Source organism: Ascaphus truei, chromosome 2 (genome assembly GCF_040206685.1).
Source record: "Ascaphus truei isolate aAscTru1 chromosome 2, aAscTru1.hap1, whole genome shotgun sequence".
Taxonomy (NCBI): domain Eukaryota; kingdom Metazoa; phylum Chordata; class Amphibia; order Anura; family Ascaphidae; genus Ascaphus; species Ascaphus truei.
Window position 1 is genome coordinate 475362023 of NC_134484.1, and position 23375 is coordinate 475385397.

General features: G+C 50.5%; 2 protein-coding genes across 24 annotated transcripts in view; both read left to right on the forward strand.

The window, feature by feature from the left end:
- The window catches only part of LOC142487993 (uncharacterized), a 145455-nt gene extending 143851 nt beyond the window's left edge, over positions 1-1604 (forward strand). For 17 of the 18 annotated variants that reach the window (XM_075588273.1, XM_075588259.1, XM_075588258.1 and 14 more), the window contains one exon: positions 735-1604. In XM_075588273.1, the coding sequence (XP_075444388.1) occupies positions 735-856 (122 nt within the window). In that variant the 3' untranslated portion in view covers positions 857-1604. The remainder of the gene's footprint in view (positions 1-734) is intronic. The other variant, XM_075588260.1, reaches the window with a different exon arrangement.
- A 918-nt stretch (positions 1605-2522) lies between these two features.
- LOC142487994 (uncharacterized) overlaps positions 2523-23375 on the forward strand; it is a 60905-nt gene continuing 40052 nt past the window's right edge. For 3 of the 6 annotated variants that reach the window (XM_075588281.1, XM_075588284.1, XM_075588283.1), the window contains exons 1-8: positions 2526-2699; positions 12279-12399; positions 13816-13911; positions 14160-14225; positions 16386-16424; positions 16989-17017; positions 19918-20044; positions 20847-20954. In XM_075588281.1, the coding sequence (XP_075444396.1) occupies positions 2676-2699; positions 12279-12399; positions 13816-13911; positions 14160-14225; positions 16386-16424; positions 16989-17017; positions 19918-20044; positions 20847-20954 (610 nt within the window). In that variant the 5' untranslated portion in view covers positions 2526-2675. Of the gene's footprint in view, positions 2700-12278; positions 12400-13815; positions 13912-14159; positions 14226-16385; positions 16425-16988; positions 17018-19917; positions 20045-20846; positions 20955-23375 lie in introns of all 6 variants that reach the window. The other 3 variants (XM_075588279.1, XM_075588280.1, XM_075588282.1) reach the window with 2 other exon arrangements.

Below are 23375 nucleotides of genomic sequence, written 5' to 3' on the forward strand. Positions count from 1 at the left end.
AAAGTGTTGTAAGCCCTTGAGCCCCTCCAAGGCAGACCATGTCTCAAGGGTCCTAAAACTAATTTAAATTCTTAATAACCTGTACATTACCAGGAAGAATGATTTCTAATAAATCTGTCAAAATTAGTTGCATAGCTCTGTATGTGTTTCATGTTCTGTCTTTGGTTTTAAAAGGTTACACAGACATTCAGCTTTTCTCATCCTCCAAGGATATCTATATGAGTTGCAATTAATATCACAACATCAATCACTGTATTGATACATTAGTACACAGGGATTATTATCCCATTAAGGACAACAGGAGTTGAAATAAACACAACATTTTTGTGGGTAGAACCTTTATTTTAGTAGTTCTATCAAGTGCTGGTTATTTGCTCCTTGACTACCCTTGCGATTCACTCTCCGAATTTTAACCTTTTGTGTTTAATTGTGTGTTTTGTCTGTCCACAATCCCTCACACCTATATTTTAATTAATTATAATAAAATTGATTTTTAATTAATTAGGTGTTCTTTGTGCCGCATTCAAAGCGGATCCTTTTCTATCTTTGTAACAAATAACTCGCCTTCCCCAGTGAGCACCACCTTTTCTCAGTTGTTGGCGTTTTTTTTATTTGACTAATACACCCACCTTCCTTATCTTGTTCGAGCAAGTTTACACCCACGTCCTCACAGGCCTTTGTGTGTCTGTCCAAAAGCATCATATGCTGATTTTAAAACAAATTTCTTTGAACAGGAGTGCAAGTGACCGGGGAATCCTCAGACACAGTGACGTCTTCGAGTAGCGAGGAGATGGAAATAGCATCATCACCAGAATGGACAAATGATCTTTCGTCAGATTGGTCGGAGTCTGACTGACTTTCTACTCTCAAAAGCCTATAAACAAGAAAAAACTGTACGATGGTCAAGTGTCCAGTCTTTCCCTAGAGCAAATTGGTGCTGTGCCAAGGAAAACAAACCTGACGCATTTCTTGACTTTCACACCAAAATGTCCTTCTGTGACCTTCACGTCTGTGGATCTGTGTTGTCTCATGAACCTATATTTGTATAAGCAGACGATAAAGGAAGAGCCCTACAAACAGATGTATGGACGACGTGGCGTATTTTGTGAATACATTTCCCTGATAAACTTCTTACCAGCGAACCGAGTTTGCTTCACCCTGATCATCTTTCCTCTGTCTTCTCCAATCTGCGTCAGCGGGCAGTGTTTTTAAATCAAGCTTCTTAAGGGTGCAATCCATGATAACCAATTTAAAAACAATATACGGTGTTTTCATAATCTTTTTTGGTTATTTACAGTGATTCTAACAGTTTTTATGCCGTTTTATTCCACTGCTATTATCTGCTGCATTTTGCAGTGATTAACACCATGGAAACTGCCGGGACATAGCAGTGTTCTCGACCCCTTCAGCACTGACGGAGTTAAATGTTTATATATCATGGTTTCTTTACGAGGAAGAGATTGTGCGTATTATTTTTACGCTGACTTTCCAGTGTTTTTCTCGATTTTATTTCCCCCCCCCCGCCTCCCCCGTGGAATTTGCAACTTTTAATCCCAAATGTTTGTTGCTACTTTTTTCTCCTGTAAATATATTTTGTTACTTAACCCCTGTGTGTGTTGTTGTATTATTATTTTTCTCCTGGAGATTGTAGTTTGAGCCCAGATTGCAAGGGAACCGTATTCCATTATTACAAGTCACCCCGGGGTCCCGTGTGAGAACAGTCACAAGTATGATTAGCAGACTCTGCTCAATAGAAAAACATCAATACAGCCAGGTACTGGGATTCTCAGAGAAGCCTAAATCCTAAACAAACAGTAGCACATCTGGAAATACAAATATATGCAAATATATTATATAATGAGTCAGACCATTACAAGTGAGTAACAGGGTCAGTGCCATGTAAGACCCAATGGAACTAGTGACATTGTGATTTAAAATAGGGTAAAACTACTCAGCGATTTATGTCTTTATTTAAAGGGAAAATGAGCTAAGTTAATATTTCTAGATCCCTTTGGAAAGTTTGTCTTGTAAATGTTGGAACTGTGCACATCATCACCTGACAGGGTGGGTTTCAGCACCATTATCTTTCTTTTCCCTTAACCCAGGGGCTCTCAGCTCCAGTCCCCAAGAACCCCCAAACAGGTCAGGTTTTCAGGATATCCCTGCTTCAGCACAGATGGTATCTGTTAAACCTGACCTGTGTGGGGTTTTGAGGACTGGAGTTGACCCCCCTGACTGTGTAATGAGTGAGCAGAGTGTGCGCATGCGCAGTTGATCCATGCTTGGATTTACACGTGCAGATAATCAGTGACATCGGCGCGCATGCGCTATAGATATGTCAGATGCTCAGATCTCACGGCGATGTGCGCGTGTATAGTATGCTCAGTGTCAGTGTGGACCCGCGCATGCGCAGTGTGTTGGTTGACCGGGGTGGGCTCCCCGCGCATGCGCAGTGTGTTGGTCGGTCAGTGTCAGTATGGGCTCCTCGCGCATGCGCAGTATTTGAGTGTGGGCTCCCCGCGCATGCGCAGTGTGTGAGGGTTGGTTGCCTGGTTCAGGCTCCCGCGCATGCGCAGTGTGTCGGTGCCGGTGGGTACACAGGTGCCCCTGTGCTGTTATGTCCCGGGGCAGCTCTCCGGGGAGCGGCGGTGTCTGATCCCGGGGGGAGGAGGAGGATGTCTGGGGAGCGCTGGGCCAAGGTGAGGAGGAGGAGGGGGCACACTGTGTGGTATACACTGTATACATATATATACACAAGGTGAGGAGGAGGAAGGGGCACACTGTGTGGTATACACTGTATACATATATATACACAAGGTGAGGAGGAGGAGGGGGCACACTGTGTGGTATACACTGTATATATATATATATATATATATACACACACACACACACACACACACACACACACACACACACACGGTGAGGAGGAGGCACACTGTGTGGTATACACTGTATACATATATATATATACACAAGGTGAGGAGGAGGAGGAGGCACACTGTGTGGTATACACTGTATACATATATATATATATACACAAGGTGAGGAGGAGGAGGGGGCACACTGTGTGGTATACACTGTATACATATATACACAAGGTGAGGAGGAGGGGGCACACTGTGTGGTATACACTGTATACATATATATACACAAGGTGAGGAGGAGGAGGGGGCACACTGTGGTATACACTGTATACATATATATATACACAAGGTGAGGAGGAGGAAGGGGCACACTGTGTGGTATACACTGTATACATATATACACAAGGTGAGGAGGAGGGGGCACACTGTGGTATACACTGTATACATATATATACACAAGGTGAGGAGGAGGAGGGGGCACACTGTGTGGTGTACACTGTATACATATATATATATACACAAGGTGAGGAGGAGGGGGCACACTGTGTGGTATACACTGTATACATATATACACAAGGTGAGGAGGAGGGGGCACACTGTGTGGTATACACTGTATACATATATACACAAGGTGAGGAGCAGGGGGCACACTGTGTGGTATACACTGTATACATATATATATATACACAAGGTGAGGAGGAGGAGGGGGCACACTGTGTGGTATACACTGTATACATATATATATATATATATATATACACACGGTGAGGAGGAGGAGGTGGCACACTGTGTGGTATACACTGTATACATATATATACACAAGGTGAGGAGGAGGAGGGGGCACACTGTGTGGTATACACACACATATATATATATATATAAATATATACACACACACACACACACAAGGTGAAAAGGAGTGGGCACACTGTGTGGTATACACTATATAGATATTTACACAAGGTGAGGAAGGGTCGCACTGTATACATATACACACACAAGGTGAGGAGGAGGAAGGGGCACACTGTGGTATACACTGTATACATATACACACACAAGGTGAGGAGGAGGAAGGGGCACACTGGTATACATGTATACAAAGCTGTGTTTAAAACACCGAGCTTTGGCTTAAGGGTGCCATGTAATAAGGGCTTTAAGACAAAAGGTGGCACTGTGTGCTCATTTGCATGACATGCCCCAGAATCCCTTGCGTGGTATACACTGTATACATATATATATAGAAGGTGAGGAGGAGGAAGGGGCACACTGTGTGGTATACACTGTATACATATATATACACAAGGTGAGGAGGAGGAGGGGGCACACTGTGTGGTATACACTGTATACATATATTTACACAAGGTGAGGAGGAGGGGACACACTGTGTGGTATACACTGTATACATATATATATACACAAGGTGAGGAGGAGGCGGCACACTGTGGTATACACTGTATACATATATATACACAAGGTGAGGAGGAGGAGGAGGAGGCACACTGTGTGGTATACACTGTATACATATATTTACACAAGGTGAGGAGGAGGAGGCACACTGTGTGGTATACACTATACACATATATATACACAAGGTGAGGAGGAGGAGGTGGCACACTGTGTGGTATACACTGTATACATATATACACAAGGTGAGGAGGAGGAGGAGGAGGAGGGGGCACACTGTGTGGTATACACATATATATATATATACACACACACACACAAGGTGAAAAGGAGTGGGCACACTGTGTGGTATACACTATATAGATATTTACACAAGGTGAGGAAGGGTCGCACTGTATACATATACACACACAAGGTGAGGAGGAGGAAGGGGCACACTGTGGTATACACTGTATACATATACACACACAAGGTGAGGAGGAGGAAGGGGCACACTAATATACATGTATACAAAGCTGTGTTTAAAACACCGAGCTTTGGCTTAATGGTGCTATGTAATAAGGGCTTTAAGACAAAAGGTGGCACTGTGTGCTCATTTGCATGACATGCCCCAGAATCCCTTGCTGCAGTGGAAGCACTGTATGCTGGGTGATAATGGCGAGAAGCAGGGCTGCGTCCCCGCTGGCGCTTAGTGTGCTGTGCGCTCAGGGCTTGAGGAGACAAAAAAAGTGAGTTTGAAGCGCGCTCAAAAAGGCCCCCTGGTCCCGCCCCCTACCCCCGTGCGCGCGCACACTTGCAAAATAGACAGGACACTTGGTGCTCATGCTTAGAGAGTTTGTGACTTCAGCACTCTCAAGCATGAGCGCGGTCAGCGCCAGCAGGGACCCAGCCTAAGGCCTTGGCCATGTTACTTGCTTGCTGGCGGAAGCGCGCTGAGGCGCGCTCCCGCTCAGCACTGAGCCCCTACAGCCGCAATTAGAGCGGCTTTAGTAGGGGCGCAGGTCTTAGGGGAATTTAAAATTCCCCCGCTTGCCGGCGAGACAGGCCGGTCACGTGAGCGGTTCGCCCAATGAGGGCGACCCAGCTCCGTGACGTCACTGGCCCGCCCGCTGACGGCGCGTGCGGTAAGCAGCCGCAAGGCCAGGGAAAGCACCCGTTTTCCCTGAGCCTCAGCGAGCAAGCAGGGAGCATGGACTCAGCCTAACACGTGAATGTGATAACAAGTAATATTTGTATATGCTACACGATGGCGGGTATTTAGTTACCTTTTCACCCTCCATAACCTGAATAATGTGTGGTGTACACATATACATATACAATTAGATTGTAAGCTCTTCAGGGCTGGGACTCCATTTCCTAATGTTACTTTTGTGTCTTAAGTGCTTATTCCCACTATGTGTTATATTATTAGGTCACGTGTGTTACTGCTGTGACGCGTTATGTTCCTTTTAGATTCTGTATAAATAAAGACCTACATACATATACACGCATACACACATAAATGTGTGTGTGTGTGTATACACACACACAAGCACGCACACGTGTGTGTGTGTGTGTGTGTATGCACGTCCTTCCCTCAAACCCTTATCTCATTGCCTCAAAGTGGTGTGAAGGTGGCCTCGTGTGCTCAGGAAGACGTATAGTGGCACGTGTGCTGGAAGATTTAGCCATACTATGAAAGCTTGAACAATATACCCGACTAAAGGGGGAAAGGTACTTGCCAACGCTATATAAGAACAAACAATTAACATGCAAATGATGCCGGCATGGCCTCATCCCCCAAATATGGAACACACCAAAAAGCAATGGCCCTCATTCCCCTCATTTAGGAAGAAGGTGAAGGCCTCCTTTACCTTCCAGAATCTCCAGAGATTAAACCCCAGCTGTCATTCAAACCTAAACCTGGCTACCTACACCTGCCGGGCTCTCTCCAGTGAGGCAACACTGCAAGAACTGGAAGCCCAACCTGAAAACATTACATGGGATATTGTTGGCTTTAGTGAAGTAAGAAGAAAAGACAAAGACCTCATTGAGCTGAAAAGCGGACACCTAGTCTATTAGAGGTACGGAAAATGGAGAAACGATGTAGTGGAGAATGTAAGGTCATCAGAGAGAGAAACCAGAATCTTCATTTAGTGACAGAGACACAGGCTTCACATCATCCAAGTGTACAGTCTGCCCCAACATGAAGTCACACAGATAATGACGTCTACCGTAAAATCAGCCAATGTAACAGCAAAGGAAATTAGCACCAAGATCATTACGGGAGATTTCAATGGAAAGATTGTTGTCCATCAGAAACCCCAAGCATCAGTCGGTAAGTATGGATACACCTGCCAGACTCTTGCGTTGTGCTTAAGTAGGTCTTCTCTCTACCCCTTTTGTATCTATAGCCTTCTCCTGCCTAAAACCTCTCAGTCACTGCCCCGCGCCTCTGGAATGTCGTTCCCCTCAATATCCGACTGACACGCACACTATCCACATTTAAGACATATCTAAAAACAGACTTTTAACAGAGTATATGGGTATCTCCATGTCTGATACTATACACCTCACGTATTATATATATATGTGTTATATAACCTACCAGAGACTCTCACATCCACCACCAGTTTAAGTTCTTTCAAATCTAAGGCTGTCTGACATTTTAACCTGGTCTGTAACTGTTTCATACGCTCATAATATATATTTTCTTTAACTATGCACGCAATGTCTTGTATATAATGTATACTCTGTTCATTTATGTAACTGTACTTGTAACCATGTATTATTTGTCTTAACTCTGTGCCCAGGACATACTTGAAAACGAGAGGTAACTCTCAATGTATTACTTCCTGGTAAAATATTTTATAAATAAATAAATAAATAAAAATATTATTATGTCCCGTGCATTACTGCTGGGAAGCGCTATATACAGTACCTGGGAAGCGCTATATACAGTACCTGGGAAGCGCTATATACAGTACCTGGGAAGCGCTATATACAGTACCTGGGAGGCGCTATACAAATAAAGATAGACATACAGGGTGGAACGTGGGACAGATCGGTAGCGTTAGTGAAAACTTCTACATCATGAATTCATTCTTCAAGAAGAATCCAAATAGAAAATGGGCAGGGAGTGCGCCCAATGGAGTCGGGCATGAAACTGACTATATGCTCGCTCACAAGAGACGTGATTGGAGACGGCGCAGTGCTTAACCGTTCTGACACGAGGAGTGATCACTGATTGGCTCGCTGCAGATTACATCGGAATGCGAAGAAGAAATGGATTAAAAAGACAAAAACAATCGACATCAATAACCTCGAATAACAGCAGAGAATTTCACTAGAACTGAAAATCCCTTTAGCTCAATGCATGGGGACACATAAACAAGGAAATATATATATTTTATATATATATCTATATCTTATGATGTGCGCTCGCTAATCTATGCCAATATTTGTTTGCGAAGCTGTGCTTGCTGTTGACGATTATATAGACAAGCAGGCTATATATAAAATCATAAAAATAAGACGTGCACGCACCAGAGTGTAAACATTTCTAATAAAACATCTAAAATGGAGGTAGGTGTAACATGCGCACTCACATGGTGTCAATAGTAACTGCGCAAGGAGAGCAAAACAGTGCTCGTTATAGGGGTTTGGGGATGCACGGTGAGCTCAGGCTCGAGGTTTGGTGATGCACGGTGAGCTCAGGTGGGGTTTGGTGATGCACGGTGAGCTCAGGTGGGGTTTGGTGATGCACGGTGAGCTCAGGTGGGGTTTGTTGATGCACGGTGAGCTCAGACTCTGGGTTTGGTGATGCACGGTGAGCTCAGGCTCGAGGTTTGGTGATGCACGGTGAGCTCAGACTCTGGGTTTGGTGATGCACGGTGAGCTGAATGTCGGGTTTGGTGATGCACGGTGAGCTGAGATTCGGGGTTTGGTGATGCACAGTGAGCTGAACCTCAGGGTTTGGTGATGCACGGTGAGCTGAATGTCGGGGTTTGGTGATGCACGGTGAGCTCAGACTCTGGGTTTGGTGATGCACGGTGAGCTGAACCTCAGGGTTTGGTGATGCACGGTGAGCTGAATGTCGGGGTTTGGTGATGCACGGTGAGCTGAATGTCGGGGTTTGGTGATGCACGGTGAGCTGAACCTCAGGGTTTGGTGATGCACGGTGAGCTCAGACTCAGGGTTTGGTGATGCATGGTGAGCTGAGATTCGGGGTTTCATTTCCTCTGGATCCTCACCTGTGTGTACTAAAGGCAGTGACATGAGCCTCAGGCTGTTGGTGGGGCCCCATCTGCCACACTGTGCTCATGTAATCGCTTCTCAGGGTAACCCGATGAAGGTTTTTTCCTCCCGCCGCCCTTCTCCCATCTTCCTCCTCCCGCCGCCCTTCTCCTCCCACCGCCCTTCTCCCATCTCTCTCCTCCCGTCGCCCTTCTCCTCCCATCTCTCTCCTCCCGCCGCCCTTCTCCTCCCATCTTCCTCCTCCCGCCGCCCTTCTCCTCCCATCTTCCTCTCTCCCGCCGCCCTTCTCCTCCCATCTTCCTCCTCCCGCCGCCCTTCTCCCATCTTCCTCCTCCCGCCGCCCTTCTCCCATCTTCCTCCTCCCGCCGCCCTTCTCCTCCCATCTTCCTCCTCCCACCGCCCTTCTCCTCCCATCTTCCTCCTCCCGCCGCCCTTCTCCTCCCATCTTCCTCCTCCCGCCGCCCTTCTCCTCCCATCTTCCTCCTCCTGCCGCCCTTCTCCTCCCATCTTTCTCCTCCCGCCGCCCTTGTCCCATCTTCCTCTCTCCCGCCACCCTTCTCCTCCCATCTTCCTCCTCCTGCCGCCCTTCTCCCATCTTCCTCCTCCCGCCGCCCTTCTCCTCCCATCTTCCTCTCTCCCGCCGCCCTTCTCCTCCCATCTTCCTCCTCCCGCCACCCTTCTCCTCCCATCTTTCTCCTCCCGCCGCCCTTCTCCCATCTCTCTCCTGCTGCCATTCTCCTTCCATCTCTCTCCTGCTGCCCTTCTCCTCCCATCTTCCTCTCTCCCGCCGCCCTTCTCCCATCTTCCTCCTCCCGCCGCCCTTCTCCCCCATCTTCCTCCTCCCGCCGCCCTTCTCCTTCCATCTTCCTCCTCCCGCCGCCCTTCTCCTCCCATCTTCCTCTCTCCCGCCGCCCTTCTCCCATCTTCCTCCTCCCGCCGCCCTTCTCCCCCATCTTCCTCCTCCCGCCGCCCTTCTCCTCCCATCTTCCTCCTCCCGCCGCCCTTCTCCTCCCATCTTCCTCCTCCCGCCACCCTTCTCCCATCTTCCTCCTCCCGCCGCCCTTCTCCTCCCATCTTCCTCCTCCCGCCGCCCTTCTCCCATCTTCCTCCTCCCGCCGCCCTTCTCCTCCCATCTTCCTCCTCCCGCCGCCCTTCTCCCATCTTCCTCCTCCCTCCGCCCTTCTCCCATCTTCCTCCTCCCGCCGCCCTTCTCCCATCTTCCTCCTCCCGCCGCCCTTCTCCTCCCATCTTCCTCCTCCCGCCGCCCTTCTCCCATCTTCCTCCTCCCGCCGCCCTTCTTCTCCCATCTCTCTCCCGCCGCCCTTCTCCCATCTTTCTCCTCCCGCCGCACTTTTCCTTCCATCTCTCCCCCTCCGCCCTTCACCTCCCATCTTTCTTCTGCCGCCCTTCTCCTCCCATCTTTCTCCTCCCGCCGCCCTTCTCCCATCTCTCTCCTGCTGCCCTTCTCCTCCCATCTTCCTCCTCCCGCCGCCCTTCTCCCATCTTCCTCCTCCCGCCGCCCTTCTCCTCCCATCTTTCTCCTCCCGCCGCCCTTCTCCTCCCATCTTCCTCCTCCCGCCGCCCTTCTTCTCCCATCTCTCTCCCGCCGCCCTTCTCCTCCCATCTTCCTCCTCCCGCCGCCCTTCTTCTCCCATCTCTCTCCCGCCGCCCTTCTTCTCCCATCTCTCTCCCGCCGTCCTTCTCTTCCCATCTTTCTCCTCCCACCGCACTTTTCCTTCCATCTCTCCCCCTCCGCCCTTCACCTCCCATCTTTCTTCTGCCGCCCTTTTCCTCCTATCTCTCTCCCGCCGCCCTTCTCCAGTCTTCCTCCTCCCGCCGCCCTTCTCCTCCCATCTTCCTCCTCCCGCCGCCCTTCTTCTCCCATCTCTCCCGCCGCCCTTCTTCTCCCATCTCTCTCCCGCCGTCCTTCTCTTCCCATCTTTCTCCTCCCGCCGCACTATTCCTTCCATCTCTCCCCCTCCGCCCTTCACCTCCCATCTTCTGCCGCCGTTCTCCTCCCATCTTTCTCCTCCCGCCGCCCTTCTCCCGTCTTTCTACTCCTGCCGCCCTTTTCCTTCCATCTCTCCCCCTCCGCCCTTCACCTCCCATCTTCCTCCTGCCGCCCTTCTCCTCCCATCTTTCTCCTCCAGCCGCCCTTCATGGTGAGCTCAGACTCTGGGTTTGGTGATGCACAGTGAGCTGAACCTCAGGGTTTGGTGATGCACGGTGAGCTGAACCTCAGGGTTTGGTGATGCACAGTGAGCTGAACCTCAGGGTTTGGTGATGCACGGTGAGCTGAACCTCAGGGTTTGGTGATGCACAGTGAGCTGAACCTCAGGGTTTGGTGATGCACGGTGAGCTGAACCTCAGGGTTTGGTGATGCACGGTGAGCTCAGGCTCTGGGTTTGGTGATGCACGGTGAGCTGAATGTCGGGTTTGGTGATGCACGGTGAGCTCAGGCTCTGGGTTTGGTGATGCACAGATAGCTGAATGTCGGGTTTGGTGATGCACGGTGAGTTCAGGCTCTGGGTTTGGTGATGCACGGTGAGCTGAACCTCAGGGTTTGGTGATGCACGGTGAGCTGAACCTCTGGGTTTGGTGATGCACGGTGAGCTCAGACTCAGGGTTTGGTGATGCACAGTGAGCTGAACCTCAGGGTTTGGTGATGCACAGTGAGCTGAACCTCAGGGTTTGGTGATGCACGGTGAGCTGAACCTCTGGGTTTGGTGATGCACGGTGAGCTCAGACTCAGGGTTTGGTGATGCACAGTGAGCTGAACCTCTGGGTTTGGTGATGCACGGTGAGCTGAACCTCAGGGTTTGGTGATGCACGGTGAGCTCAGACTCAGGGTTTGGTGATGCACGGTGAGCTGAACCTCAGGGTTTGGTGATGCACGGTGAGCTGAACCTCAGGGTTTGGTGATGCACGGTGAGCTCAGACTCAGGGTTTGGTGATGCACGGTGAGCTGAGATTCGGGGTTTCATTTCCTCTGGATCCTCACCTGTGTGTACTAAAGGCAGTGACATGAGCCTCAGGCTGTTGGTGGGGCCCCATCTGACACACTGTGATCATGTAATCGCTTCTCCGGCTAACCCGATGAAGGTTTTTTCCTCCCGCCGCCCTTCTCCCATCTTCCTCCTCCCGCCGCCCTTCTCCTCCCACCGCCCTTCTCCCATCTCTCTCCTCCCGTCGCCCTTCTCCTCCCATCTCTCTCCTCCCACCGCCCTTCTCCTCCCATCTTCCTCCTCCCGCCGCCCTTCTCCAATCTTCCTCTCTCCCGCCGCCCTTCTCCTCCCATCTTCCTCCTCCCGCCGCCCTTCTCCTCCCATCTTCCTCTCTCCCACCGCCCTTCTCCTCCCATCTTCCTCTCTCCCGCCGCCCTTCTCCTCCCATCTTCCTCTCTCCCGCCGCCCTTCTCCCATCTTCCTCTCTCCCGCCGCCCTTCTCCTCCCATCTTCCTCTCTCCCGCCGCCCTTCTCCCATCTTCCTCTCTCCCGCCGCCCTTCTCCTCCCATCTTCCTCTCTCCCGCCGCCCTTCTCCTCCCATCTTCCTCTCTCCCACCGCCCTTCTCCTCCCATCTTCCTCTCTCCCGCCGCCCTTCTCCCATCTTCCTCTCTCCCGCCGCCCTTCTCCTCCCATCTTCCTCCCGCCGCCCTTCTCCCATCTTCCTCCTCCCGTCGCCCTTCTCCCATCTTCCTCCTCCCGCCGCCCTCCTCCTCCCGCCGCCCTTCTCCTCTCTTACCCCTCTCCCTTTTTGATTTGCCTGGCAGGTGACATTCCGGGAGGTGGCCCTGTGCTTCGGTCAGGAAGCGTGGGCTCTGGTGGGAGAAGAGAAGAAGGACGTGTACAGAAAGGTGCTGAAGGATATTCACCGCTCCCTCACACAGCTGGGTAATGTCCCCTAACAATAATCACGAATCCACTCTCACCAGTGACCAATCCCACATAATCATGTCTTACTTTCAATACCCTACCAGGGTAGATTCACTTCTGAATGTTACGTTTCCACTTGTGTTCTGACTCTGTTACACCGAGAGACATTGCAGTGAGTACTCGGCATTTACAGACAGAACTACAAGTGCTAATTATAAATATTACAAATACAGCACCGGGACACAGAAGGCCAGAGGATTACACTCACCAAAAAGGTCAATTTAGCAATGTTTTAGCACTTAGAGGCTCCATAGAGGGCGAAATGTTGATGTGGATTATAATAAACCTTCTTTTTGTTGAGTGCCTGTCCTCTGGACTTATTTGACATTACATTCCAAAGAACCCCTTTGTTACTGCTTTGGGTGGCGTGGCCATTCTCTCTCTCACTCACTCTCTCACACTCTCTCACACTCTCTCTCACTCACTCTCTATCACTCTCACACTCTCTCTCTCTCACACTCTCTCTCTCTCTCTCTCTCTCTCACACTCTCTCTCTCTCTCTCTCTCTTACACTCTCTCTCTCTCCGGCTGCAGCCCTTTCTAACTCCACGGCCTTGATGGAAGAAGTCTGTCCTTTTGTTATTATTGTTATTTACTTTCACACCGCATTAATTTCCAGAGTACATACCTTTGATGGTGTCGTATGTTCTCCACCTATTCCGCTCTCTAGTATTAATAACAATAGACCTGGATGCCAGGCGGTGTCAAAGGTCTTTTTAAAGTCCACCAAACATTTGTGGATGTGCTTATTGATCAGTCGGTGTTGGGTGTAGATGTGATCCATGATCCGTGGTGCGGTAGTTTGGCAGGTTCTACTGCTACTCAGTACACTCTGCTCTGTCAGGAAGGTGAGGATTCTGCTGACACAGATGCAGTTGAACAGTTTCCCCAGGGTGCTGCTGACACAGATGCCTCTGTAATTGGATGGGTCCAGCCTGTCTCCTTTCTTGTGGATAGGGGTTATCAGTCCTTCGTTCCACAGTTCAGGGAAGTAGCCAATTGTAAGGACCAGGTTGAACATTTTGAGTAGAGCTTCTTGTATAGATGGGAGGGGAGATGAGGCGGAGAGGGGGAGATGAGGCGCAGAGGGAGGGGCGGGGACAAGGCGCGGAGAGAGAGGGGATGAGGCGGAGCTGCTCTCCGGGTCGGCTTTGGGTTCCACACGTGTAGATGTAATGAGCTCACACAAGCCCGAGTTTGGTGCTTGGATGGCCCGGCACTGCCATGGCGACCTAAGATAGGAGACTAAAGGGTATTTATCCCACAGCTCAGCTTAATGTGGCAACATAAATACAACCATAGCAGTAAGGGGACTTCACTCAAAAAAGCACATTTAGGTTTTTTTCCACTTTAGCTTTTCCCTCTGTATTACAGGGTTTTCCATCGTATCAGCAGCAGTGCTTTCTGTAAGTGTCAAACAGGAAGATGTAACAACCGTCAAAACTGCCCCATGCACAGAGAAGGAGGAGGGTATGTTACCCGCGACACCACACTTACCCCATGCAGACAAGTCCCCCGACAGCCCTGTAACAATGTGAATATCTACATGGTGCCTTTCACTTTGTGCAGGGGATGTACTCCTGCTGTACCCAGGGTGTCGCCATTACTGCGAAGAATATTCCCCCTAATGCTGAGAGCCCCTATATAGTGTCTGTATATTTATAGCATCCCTCAGCGATGCTTTGACGTGTGAGCTGTATGTTTGTTCCTCATTGCAGGTTCTGATCCCTTTCACCCGGACCTTCTGTTCTGGATTAAACAAGAGGAGGATTCACAGTCCACAGGTTCGTACCAACCCCCAGTCTGGGGACTGTCCTACAGGTCATAACTCACAGGCCCCTCCCACTCCCAGTCTGGGGACTGTCCTACAGGTCATAACTCACAGGCCCCTCCCACTCCCAGTCTGGGGACTGTCCTAAAGGTCAGAACTTACAGGCTCTACGGGCATAACTCACAAGCCCCTCCCACTCCCAATCTGGGGACTGTCCTATAGGTCAGAGCTCACAGGCCCCTTCCCCTCCCAGTCTGGGGACTGTCCTACAGGTCATAACTCACAGGCCCCTCCCACTCCCAGTCTGGGGACTGTCCTAAAGGTCAGAACTTACAGGCTCTACGGGCATAACTCACAAGCCCCTCCCACTCCCAATCTGGGGACTGTCCTATAGGTCAGAGCTCACAGGCCCCTTCCCCTCCCAGTCTGGGGCCTGTCCTACAGGTCAGAGCTCACAGGCCCCTCAAAGCCTGGGGACTGTCTTACAGGTCTGAGCTTACAGGCCCCTCCCACTCCCAGTCTGTGGACTGTCCTACAGGTCAGAGCTTACAGGCCACTCCCACTCCCAGTCTGGGGCCTGTCCTACAGGTCAGAGCTTACAGGCCCCTCAAAGCCTGGGGACTGTCCTACAGGTCCGAGCTTACAGGCCCATCCCACTCCCAGTCTGGGGTCTGTCCTACAGGTCAGAGCTCACAAGCCACTCCCACTCTGAGGACTGTTCTACAGGTCAGAGCTCACAGGCCCCTCAAAGCCTGGGGACTGTCCTACAGGTCCGAGCTTACAGGCCCACCCCACTCCCAGTCTGGGGTCTGTCCTACAGGTCAGAGCTCACAGGCCACTCCCACTCTGGGGACTGTTCTACAGGTCAGAGCTCACAGGCCCCTCCCACTCTGGGGACTGTCCTACAGGTCAGAGCTCACAGGCCCCTCCCACTCCCAGTCTGGGGACTGTCCTACAGGTCAGAGAGTGACAGCTGTGTGGGGAACAGCTCCAAACTAACATGGAAATGACTGAGCGTTACGGTGACATGGTGATGGCTGAGCGTTACGGTGACATGGAGATAGCTGAGCGTTGCGGTGACATGGAGATGGCTGAGCGTTGCGGTGACATGGAGATGGCTGAGCGTTGCGGGGACATGGAGATGGCTGAGCGTTGCGGTGACATGGACATGGAGATGGCTGAGCGTTACGGTGACATGGAGATGGCTGAGCGTTACGGTGACATGGAGATGGCTGAGCTTTACGGTGACATGGAGATGGCTGAGCGTTACGGTGACATGGAGATGGCTGAGCGTTACAGTGACATGGAGATGGCTGAGCGTTGAGATGGCTTAGCGTTGCGGTGACATGGAGATTGCTGAGCGTTACGGTGACATGGAGATTGCTGAGCGTTACGGTGACATGGAGAGGGCTGAGCGTTACGGTGACATGGAGATGGCTGAGCGTTACGGTGACATGGAGATGGCTGAGCTTTACGGTGACATGGAGATGGCTGAGCTTTACGGTGACATGGAGATGGTTGAGCTTTACGGTGACATGGAGATGGCTGAGCTTTACGGTGACATGGAGATGGCTGAGCTTTACGGTGACATGGAGATGGTTGAGCTTTACGGTGACATGGAGATGGCTGAGCGTTGCGGTAACATGGAGATGGCTGAGCGTCGCGGTGACATGGAGATGGCTGAGCGTTGCGGTGACATGGAGATGGCTGAGCGTTGCGGTGACATGGAGATGGCTGAGCGTTACGGTGACATGGAAATGACTGAGCGTTACGGTGACATGGAGATGGCTGAGCGTTGCGGTGACATGGAGATGGCTGAGCGTTACGGTGACATGGAGATGGCTGAGCGTTGCGGGGACATGGAGATGGCTGAGCGTTGAGATGGCTTAGCGTTGTGTTGACATGGAGATGGCTGAGCGTTGCGGTGACATGGAGATGGCTGAGCGTTACGGTGACATGGAGATGGCTGAGCGTTACTGTGACATGGAGATGGCTGAGCGTTACGGTGACATGGAGGTGGCTGAGCGTTACGGTGACATGGAGATGGCTGAGCGTTGCGGTGACATGGAGCCGTTTAGTCTCATTGAGAGAGATAAGAGCAGTCATGTGCATACCACGTGCATAGCAATGGGAGAAAAGGAGGGTATTTAACTTTATGTTTTGTTAATTTCAGACATGAATGTGACCTCACGGGGTGCAGGGAGAATACAGGGTATGTACAATAGACACGTCTGTCACCTGTCTCACTTTGTCCCATATTTACTAAACAGTGGAGCCAGGAGCCAGAGGACACTTCGTGGTCCATTCACTGGAACGGGCTGTAAGGTCTGGTGACCTCTGGAAGGTGCCAGAATGATGTAGCATTACGTAGTATATATGGGCTTTTGTGCCTTTCTGTTTGTGTGTCTGTGTACATTTGTCTTTCTCTTGTACTGCTGTAATTTGTCTGTGTGTATTTGTGCGTCTGTGTTGTCCTGTTGGATGGTTGTGTGGATTTGTGTATCTCTGACCTGTTGGATAGTTGTGTGTATTTGTGCGTCTCTGTGTTGACCTGTTGGATGGTTGTGTGTATATGTGCGTCTCTGTGTTGTCCTGTTGGATGGTTTGTGTATATGTGCGTCTCTGTGTTGACCTGTTGGATGGTTGTGTGTATTTGTGTATCTCTGACCTGTTGGATGGTTGTGTGTATTTGTGCGTCTCTGTGTTGACCTGTTGGATGGTTGTGTGTATTTGTGTTTTTTTATCTTCTGCTCATATCTCTGACTTTACTCCACAGTGAAAACATCCGGACAGTTACCGGACCAGGTGAGAAATCCTATCCCAGCTCTGACTCTGACCTGTGATCTCTCCCTCGCTCTGCCTCTATCTGACCTGTGATCTCTCCCTCGCTCTGCCTCTCTCTGACCTGGGATCCCTCCCTCGCTCTGCCTCTCTCTGACCTGTGATCTCTCCCCCGCTCTGCCTCTCTCTGACCTGGGATCTCTCCCTCGCTCTACCTCTCTCTGACCTGGGATCTCTCCCTCGCTCTGCCTCTCTCTGACCTGTGATCTCTCCCCCGCTCTGCCTCTCTCTGACCTGGGATCCCTCCCTCGCTCTGCCTCTCTCTGCTGACCTGTGATCTCCCCCTCGCTCTGCCTCTCTCTGCTGACCTGTGATCTCTCCCCCGCTCTGCCTCTCTGTGACCTGTGATCTCTCTCCCGCTCTGCCGCTCTCTGCTGACCTGTGATCTCTCCCTCACTCTGCCTCTCTCTGCTGACCTGTGATCTCTCCCTCGCTCTGCCTCTCTCTGACCTGTGATCTCTCCCTCGCTCTGCCTCTCTCTGACCTGTGATCTCTCCCTCGCTCTGCGTCTCTCTGACCTGTGATCCCTCCCTCGCTCTGCCTCTCTCTGCTGACCTGTGATCTCCCCCTCGCTCTGCCTCTCTGCTGACCTGTGATCTCTCTCCCGCTCAGCCTCTCTCTGACCTGTGATCTCTCTCCCGCTCTGCCGCTCTCTGCTGACCTGTGATATCTCCCTCGCTCTGCCTCTCTCTGACCTGTGATCTCTCTCCCGCTCTGCCTCTCTCTGACCTGTGATCTCTCTCCCGCTCTGCCTCTCTCTGCTGACCTGTGATCTCTCCCCCGCTCTGCCTCTCTCTGACCTGTGATCTCTCCCTCGCTCTGCCTCTCTCTGCTGACCTGTGATCTCTCCCTCTCTCTGCCTCTCTCTGCTGACCTGTGATCTCTCCCTCGCTCTGCCTCTCTCTGCTGACCTGTGATCTCTCCCTCGCTCTGCCTCTCTCTGCTGACCTGTGATCTCTCCCTCGCTCTGCCTCTCTCTGACCTGTGATCTCTCCCTCGCTCTGCCTTTCTCTGCTGACCTGTGATCTCTCCCCCGCTCTGTCTCTCTCTGATCTGTGATCTCTCCCTCTCTCTGTTGACCTGTGATCTCTCCCTCGCTCTGCCTCTCTCTGACCTGTGATCTCTGCCTCTCTCTGACCTGTGATCTCTCCCTCGCTCTGCCTCTTTCTGACCTGTGATCTCTCCCTCGCTCTGCCTCTCTCTGACCTGTGATCTCTCCCTCGCTCTGCCTCTCTCTGACCTGTGATCTCTCCCTCACTCTGCCTCTCTCGGCTGACCTGTGATCTCTCCCTCGCTCTGCCGCTCTTTGACCTGTGATCTCTCCCTCACTCTGCCGCTCTCTGCTGACCTGTGATCTCTCCCTCGCTCTGCCTCTCTCTGCTGACCTGTGATCTCTCCCTCGCTCTGCCTCTCTCTGCTGACCTGTGATCTCTCCCTCGCTCTGCCTCTCTCTGACCTGTGATCTCTCCCTCGCTCTGCCTTTCTCTGCTGACCTGTGATCTCTCCCCCGCTCTGTCTCTCTCTGATCTGTGATCTCTCCCTCGCTCTGCCTCTCTCTGACCTGTGATCTCTGCCTCTCTCTGACCTGTGATCTCTCCCTCGCTCTGCCTCTTTCTGACCTGTGATCTCTCCCTCGCTCTGCCTCTCTCTGACCTGTGATCTCTCCCTCACTCTGCCTCTCTCGGCTGACCTGTGATCTCTCCCTCGCTCTGCCTCTCTCTGACCTGTGATCTCTCCCTCGCTCTGCCTCTCTCTGCTGACCTGTGATCTCTCCCCCGCTCTGTCTCTCTCTGACCTGTGATCTCTCCCTCTCTCTGTTGACCTGTGATCTCTCCCTCGCTCTGCCGCTCTCTGCTGACCTGTGATCTCTCCCTCGCTCTGCCTCTCTCTGACCTGTGATCTCTCCCTCGCTCTGCCTCTCTCTGACCTGTGATCTCTCCCTCACTCTGCCTCTCTCGGCTGACCTGTGATCTCTCCCTCGCTCTGCCGCTCTTTGACCTGTGATCTCTCCCCCGCTCTGCCTCTCTCTGCTGACCTGTGATCTCTCCCTCACTCTGCCGCTCTCTGCTGACCTGTGATCTCTCCCTCACTCTGCCTCTCTCTGACCTGTGATCTCTCCCCCGCTCTGCCTCTCTCTGCTGACCTGTGATCTCTCCCTCTCTCGGCTGACCTGTGATCTCTCCCTCGCTCTGCCTCTCTCTGCTGACCTGTGATCTCTCCCTCGCTCTGCCTCTCTCTGCTGACCTGTGATCTCTCCCGCTCTGCCTCTCTCTGCTGACCTGTGATCTCTCCCTCGCTCTCCCTCTCTCGGCTGACCTGTGATCTCTCCCTCGCTCTGCCTCTCTCTGCTGACCTGGGATCTCTCCCTCGCTCTGCCTCTCTCTGCTGACCTGTGATCTCTCCCTCGCTCTGCCTCTCTCTGCTGACCTGTGATCTCTCCCTCGCTCTGCGTCTCTCTGCTGACCTGTGATCTCTCCCTCGCTCTGCCTCTCTCTGCTGACCTGTGAGCTCTCCCTCGCTCTGCCTCTCTCTGACCTGCGCACAGGGGAAAGCCGCGATCTGCAGTCTATTGTGGAGCGATGGTATGCGTGGGAGTGCAGCCATGATGGTCTATGATACCTGCACTCCTATTGGTCCACACCATCTGCCCTGCCATTGGCTGCCCGCACACCACGTGATCGCGTTGCGGCAAGGAAAAATTCTTGTCTTCCCTGCCAGTGGACGCGTCATCGCGCTTTGCGAACCCACACACACACAGCGACTGGGGCGTTCCCCATAGACGGCTGTGCTGTGGTGTGTGGCGTGCACACCGTAGCCTACACTGGGGACCTGGCCTAATGTGTCCGCCTCTCTGTACTCTGCAGACCTCAATGACATTCCAGGAGGTGGCTGTGTGCTTTTGCCAGACGGAATGGACTTCATTTGAAGACAGGACCAAGAATCTGTATAGGGAGGTTCTGCAGGACATCCACAGAACGCTGACACAGCTGGGTAATGTCGCCAGTCAGGGATCACAGTAATGATTATAGTAACAGCGTTAGTATTAGCAGCACAAAGAGGTAGTGAGGCCACTTTATAGATCATTGGTGAGGCCTCATCTAAAGTACGGTGTTCAGTTCTGGAGACGGTGTCTCAGGGAGGACATAAATAGATTAGACATTATGCAAAGAATTGAAACTGAAAGGGTGCACAGCCTACACCCTGCAATCAGGAAACACTGAGTGACCGTAATGTGTGCTTCTCTCGGGGGACAGGGCGCGGAGGGGGGATATGAGTGAAACTTTCAAATACATCAAGGGTTTCAACAGCGTACAGGAGGGAAGCATGTTTCAGAGAGAGAGTAGAGCTAGAAACCAGCTTGTTCTCTGAGGGGGGCATCTGAGGGGAAATGTGAGGAAGTACTTCATGGAAAGGGTGTTGGATCCGTGGGATAGCTCCCAGCAGAAGGGGCAGGGGCTCAATTTGTATTTATTTATCAAATGTTTTACCAGGAAATAATACATGGAGGTGCCTCTCGTTTACAGTATGGGAATTCAAACATGCCTGGGCTATCCCAAATACTAAAGTTACAAGTTAACATTCATTCAGCACTTGGCAGAGATATAACCTCAGGAGAAGAGGACCCACCTTCCAGCTCTTCTCCTCCTGGGATCTCTGCTCCGCATTCAGATGTACTGGTTTCCTACCTGTCTTGATCATTGAGGCTCTTTGCCTATTTGGTGACTTGTGCCTTTTCACCAGATGTGTGCCCTCCCAGAAGATCACAGACCAGCCTCCTGTAATATGTTTTCAGGTCACATCATCCTCAACCCTAAAACTTTCATCAGGATGCGGGAGAAGGAGGAGCAGAGGGAAAGGGGTCTGCAGGGGAACAAGAAGTGTGAGAACGGGTCTCACCCAGGTATGAGCGTTTTATATACCACTAACCTCCCACCGACCAAAGCAGCACACATAGACTTCTAATCCCACCCAGAGAGGAACCTCCTACTGACCAAATCAGCGCACATAGACTTCTAATCCCACCCAGAGAGGAACCTCCCACTGACCAAAGCAGCGCACATAGACTTCTAATCCCACCCCGAGAAGAACCTCCCACTGACCAAAGCATCGCACATAGACTTCTAATCCCACCCAGAGAAGAACCTCCTACTGACCAAAGCAGCGCACAGAGACTCCTAATCCCACCCAGAGAGGGCAACCTCCTACTGACCAGAGCAGCGCACATAGACTTCTAATCCCACCCAGAGAGGAACCTCCCACTGACCATAGCAGCGCACATAGACTTCTAATCCCACCCAGAGAGGAACCTCCCACTGACCAAAGCAGCGCACATAGACTTCTAATCCCACCCAGAGAGGAACCTCCTACTGACAAAAACAGCGCACAGAGTCTCCTAATGTGACACCCAGAGAGGGTAACCTCCTACTGACCTTTGGGACATATAGACTTCTAATGTGACACCTGTTAGAAAAGTATTCGCGATATAATAATCAGTAATCAGGTTTCCAGTTCAAATCAGCAGTCTTTATTCTTAAATCAGCTTTCAGCAAGGATACAGCATACTATGTAGGGTAGATCACTAGAGGCCTCCATTCCATGTAACAAGCATCTTTAGAAGGTAGAAGTTGGTAACGTATTCTTAACATTGCTCCCTTCTTATACGCTCAGGACAAAGAGATATTAATCGCTTACAGTATCTTAGCTAACTAGACTAAATGACGTGCTTGTTTCTCACAAAGCTAAAACACAGACAAGAATGAATCCTAGTATTCATGTATAAAGAAAAACAGACGAGAGGCCCCGAGCAGGTGACCTGTCAGAATATATGTTAGAGCATATAGCATCAGCAGAATACAATGTGTGGGAAAGAGTGAAACTGGACAAAGCAAGTCTTATCTCTAACATGTACACCCTGTCACTCTGTTTCAAGCTGCCCACTAAAACCACTTATAAGGAAACATTTTAACCTATTGTGTGCTGAATATATATATATATATATATTTTGCTATCCTACTTAATATAGATAATAAATATATATATATATATATATATATATATATATATATATATATATATATATATATATATATATATTTATTTCAGGCCCCCATTTGATACTTTAAAAATATCATTGATAAACTAATCTTGTAATTAAAAAATTAAATCTATACTCGGCATCAGATGGGTATAATTTATTGCAAAAAGAAAGCGCTAATATCGCAAATATGTCAACCAGATAGTGATACCATTATTCAATAAACATAGTGTTGGTGACAATAATAAACATAATATTAGTGACAATAATAAACACAAACTTAAAGTCCTGTGCAAAATGTCCAAACAGCTGCCTATAAGGTCCCACTGGATGTCTTGCAACCAGTTGAATTATGTGTACAAAACAGACCTTTCTGGCGCTTAGGACTGGAAATACCACAAGTGTTCTGGCGTGAATTGTAAATGAAGATAAACTCGAATCCTCAGAAGAAAATGCACCTCAAGAGATGGGAGACAAGAACACAGTATACACTACCATAGTGCAGTACCCAGAGACAAATCACTGACAGAAACCAGGTGTACTGGCAAAGGTAAAAACTGGAATACGCCATATGGAAAAAATGTAGATGACAATCTACATAAAATTGTATACTAATACTTGCAAATGTACGTGCACCAAAAGGTAACACAACATATATTAAAAATGACTACGGTAAACTCCGTCGTTAACTCCTCCACCGTTGGTAAAAAATTGAAAACCTACTCGCAACAGGTGGCTAGGTCATGTGCCTTAATGTGGATAGTATCACTGGATCTCCCAAGGGGTCCCAGTCACATAGGCCCGCCTCGTAATGCTTTCTCCTCCGAATCACCACCGCTCTGCAGTTCCAATGACGTCACCACATTTCCACTCCATTACATTGTCCTCACAGTGCCACACTTCCTACACGTTTCGAGACTCAAAGTCGCGGGTCTCTTCATCGGGGGTATTTTTAATATATGTTGTGTTACCTTTTTGGTGCACGTACATTTGTATGTATTTTAGTTGTGTGAGTAGAGCACAACGCTAGAAGATGAGGCGTCACTCATGGATCATATCCCAGATACCGTACTGCAGATAACCCCCGTGCAGCTGCACACGAGCCGCCTCCTGTTGCCTGAGGTTTGCAGATGTAGGAAGCAAATATATAGCAAAAGGTGCAGCCTTGCGGTGACACTGTTTGTGTCTCAGGTACAACAATTCTTGCAATGTTCTAATACAGGGGTGCGCAAACTGGGGGGCGTGCGAGACTTTCTGGGGAGCGCGGCTCTTCCCCAAAGCATTTAA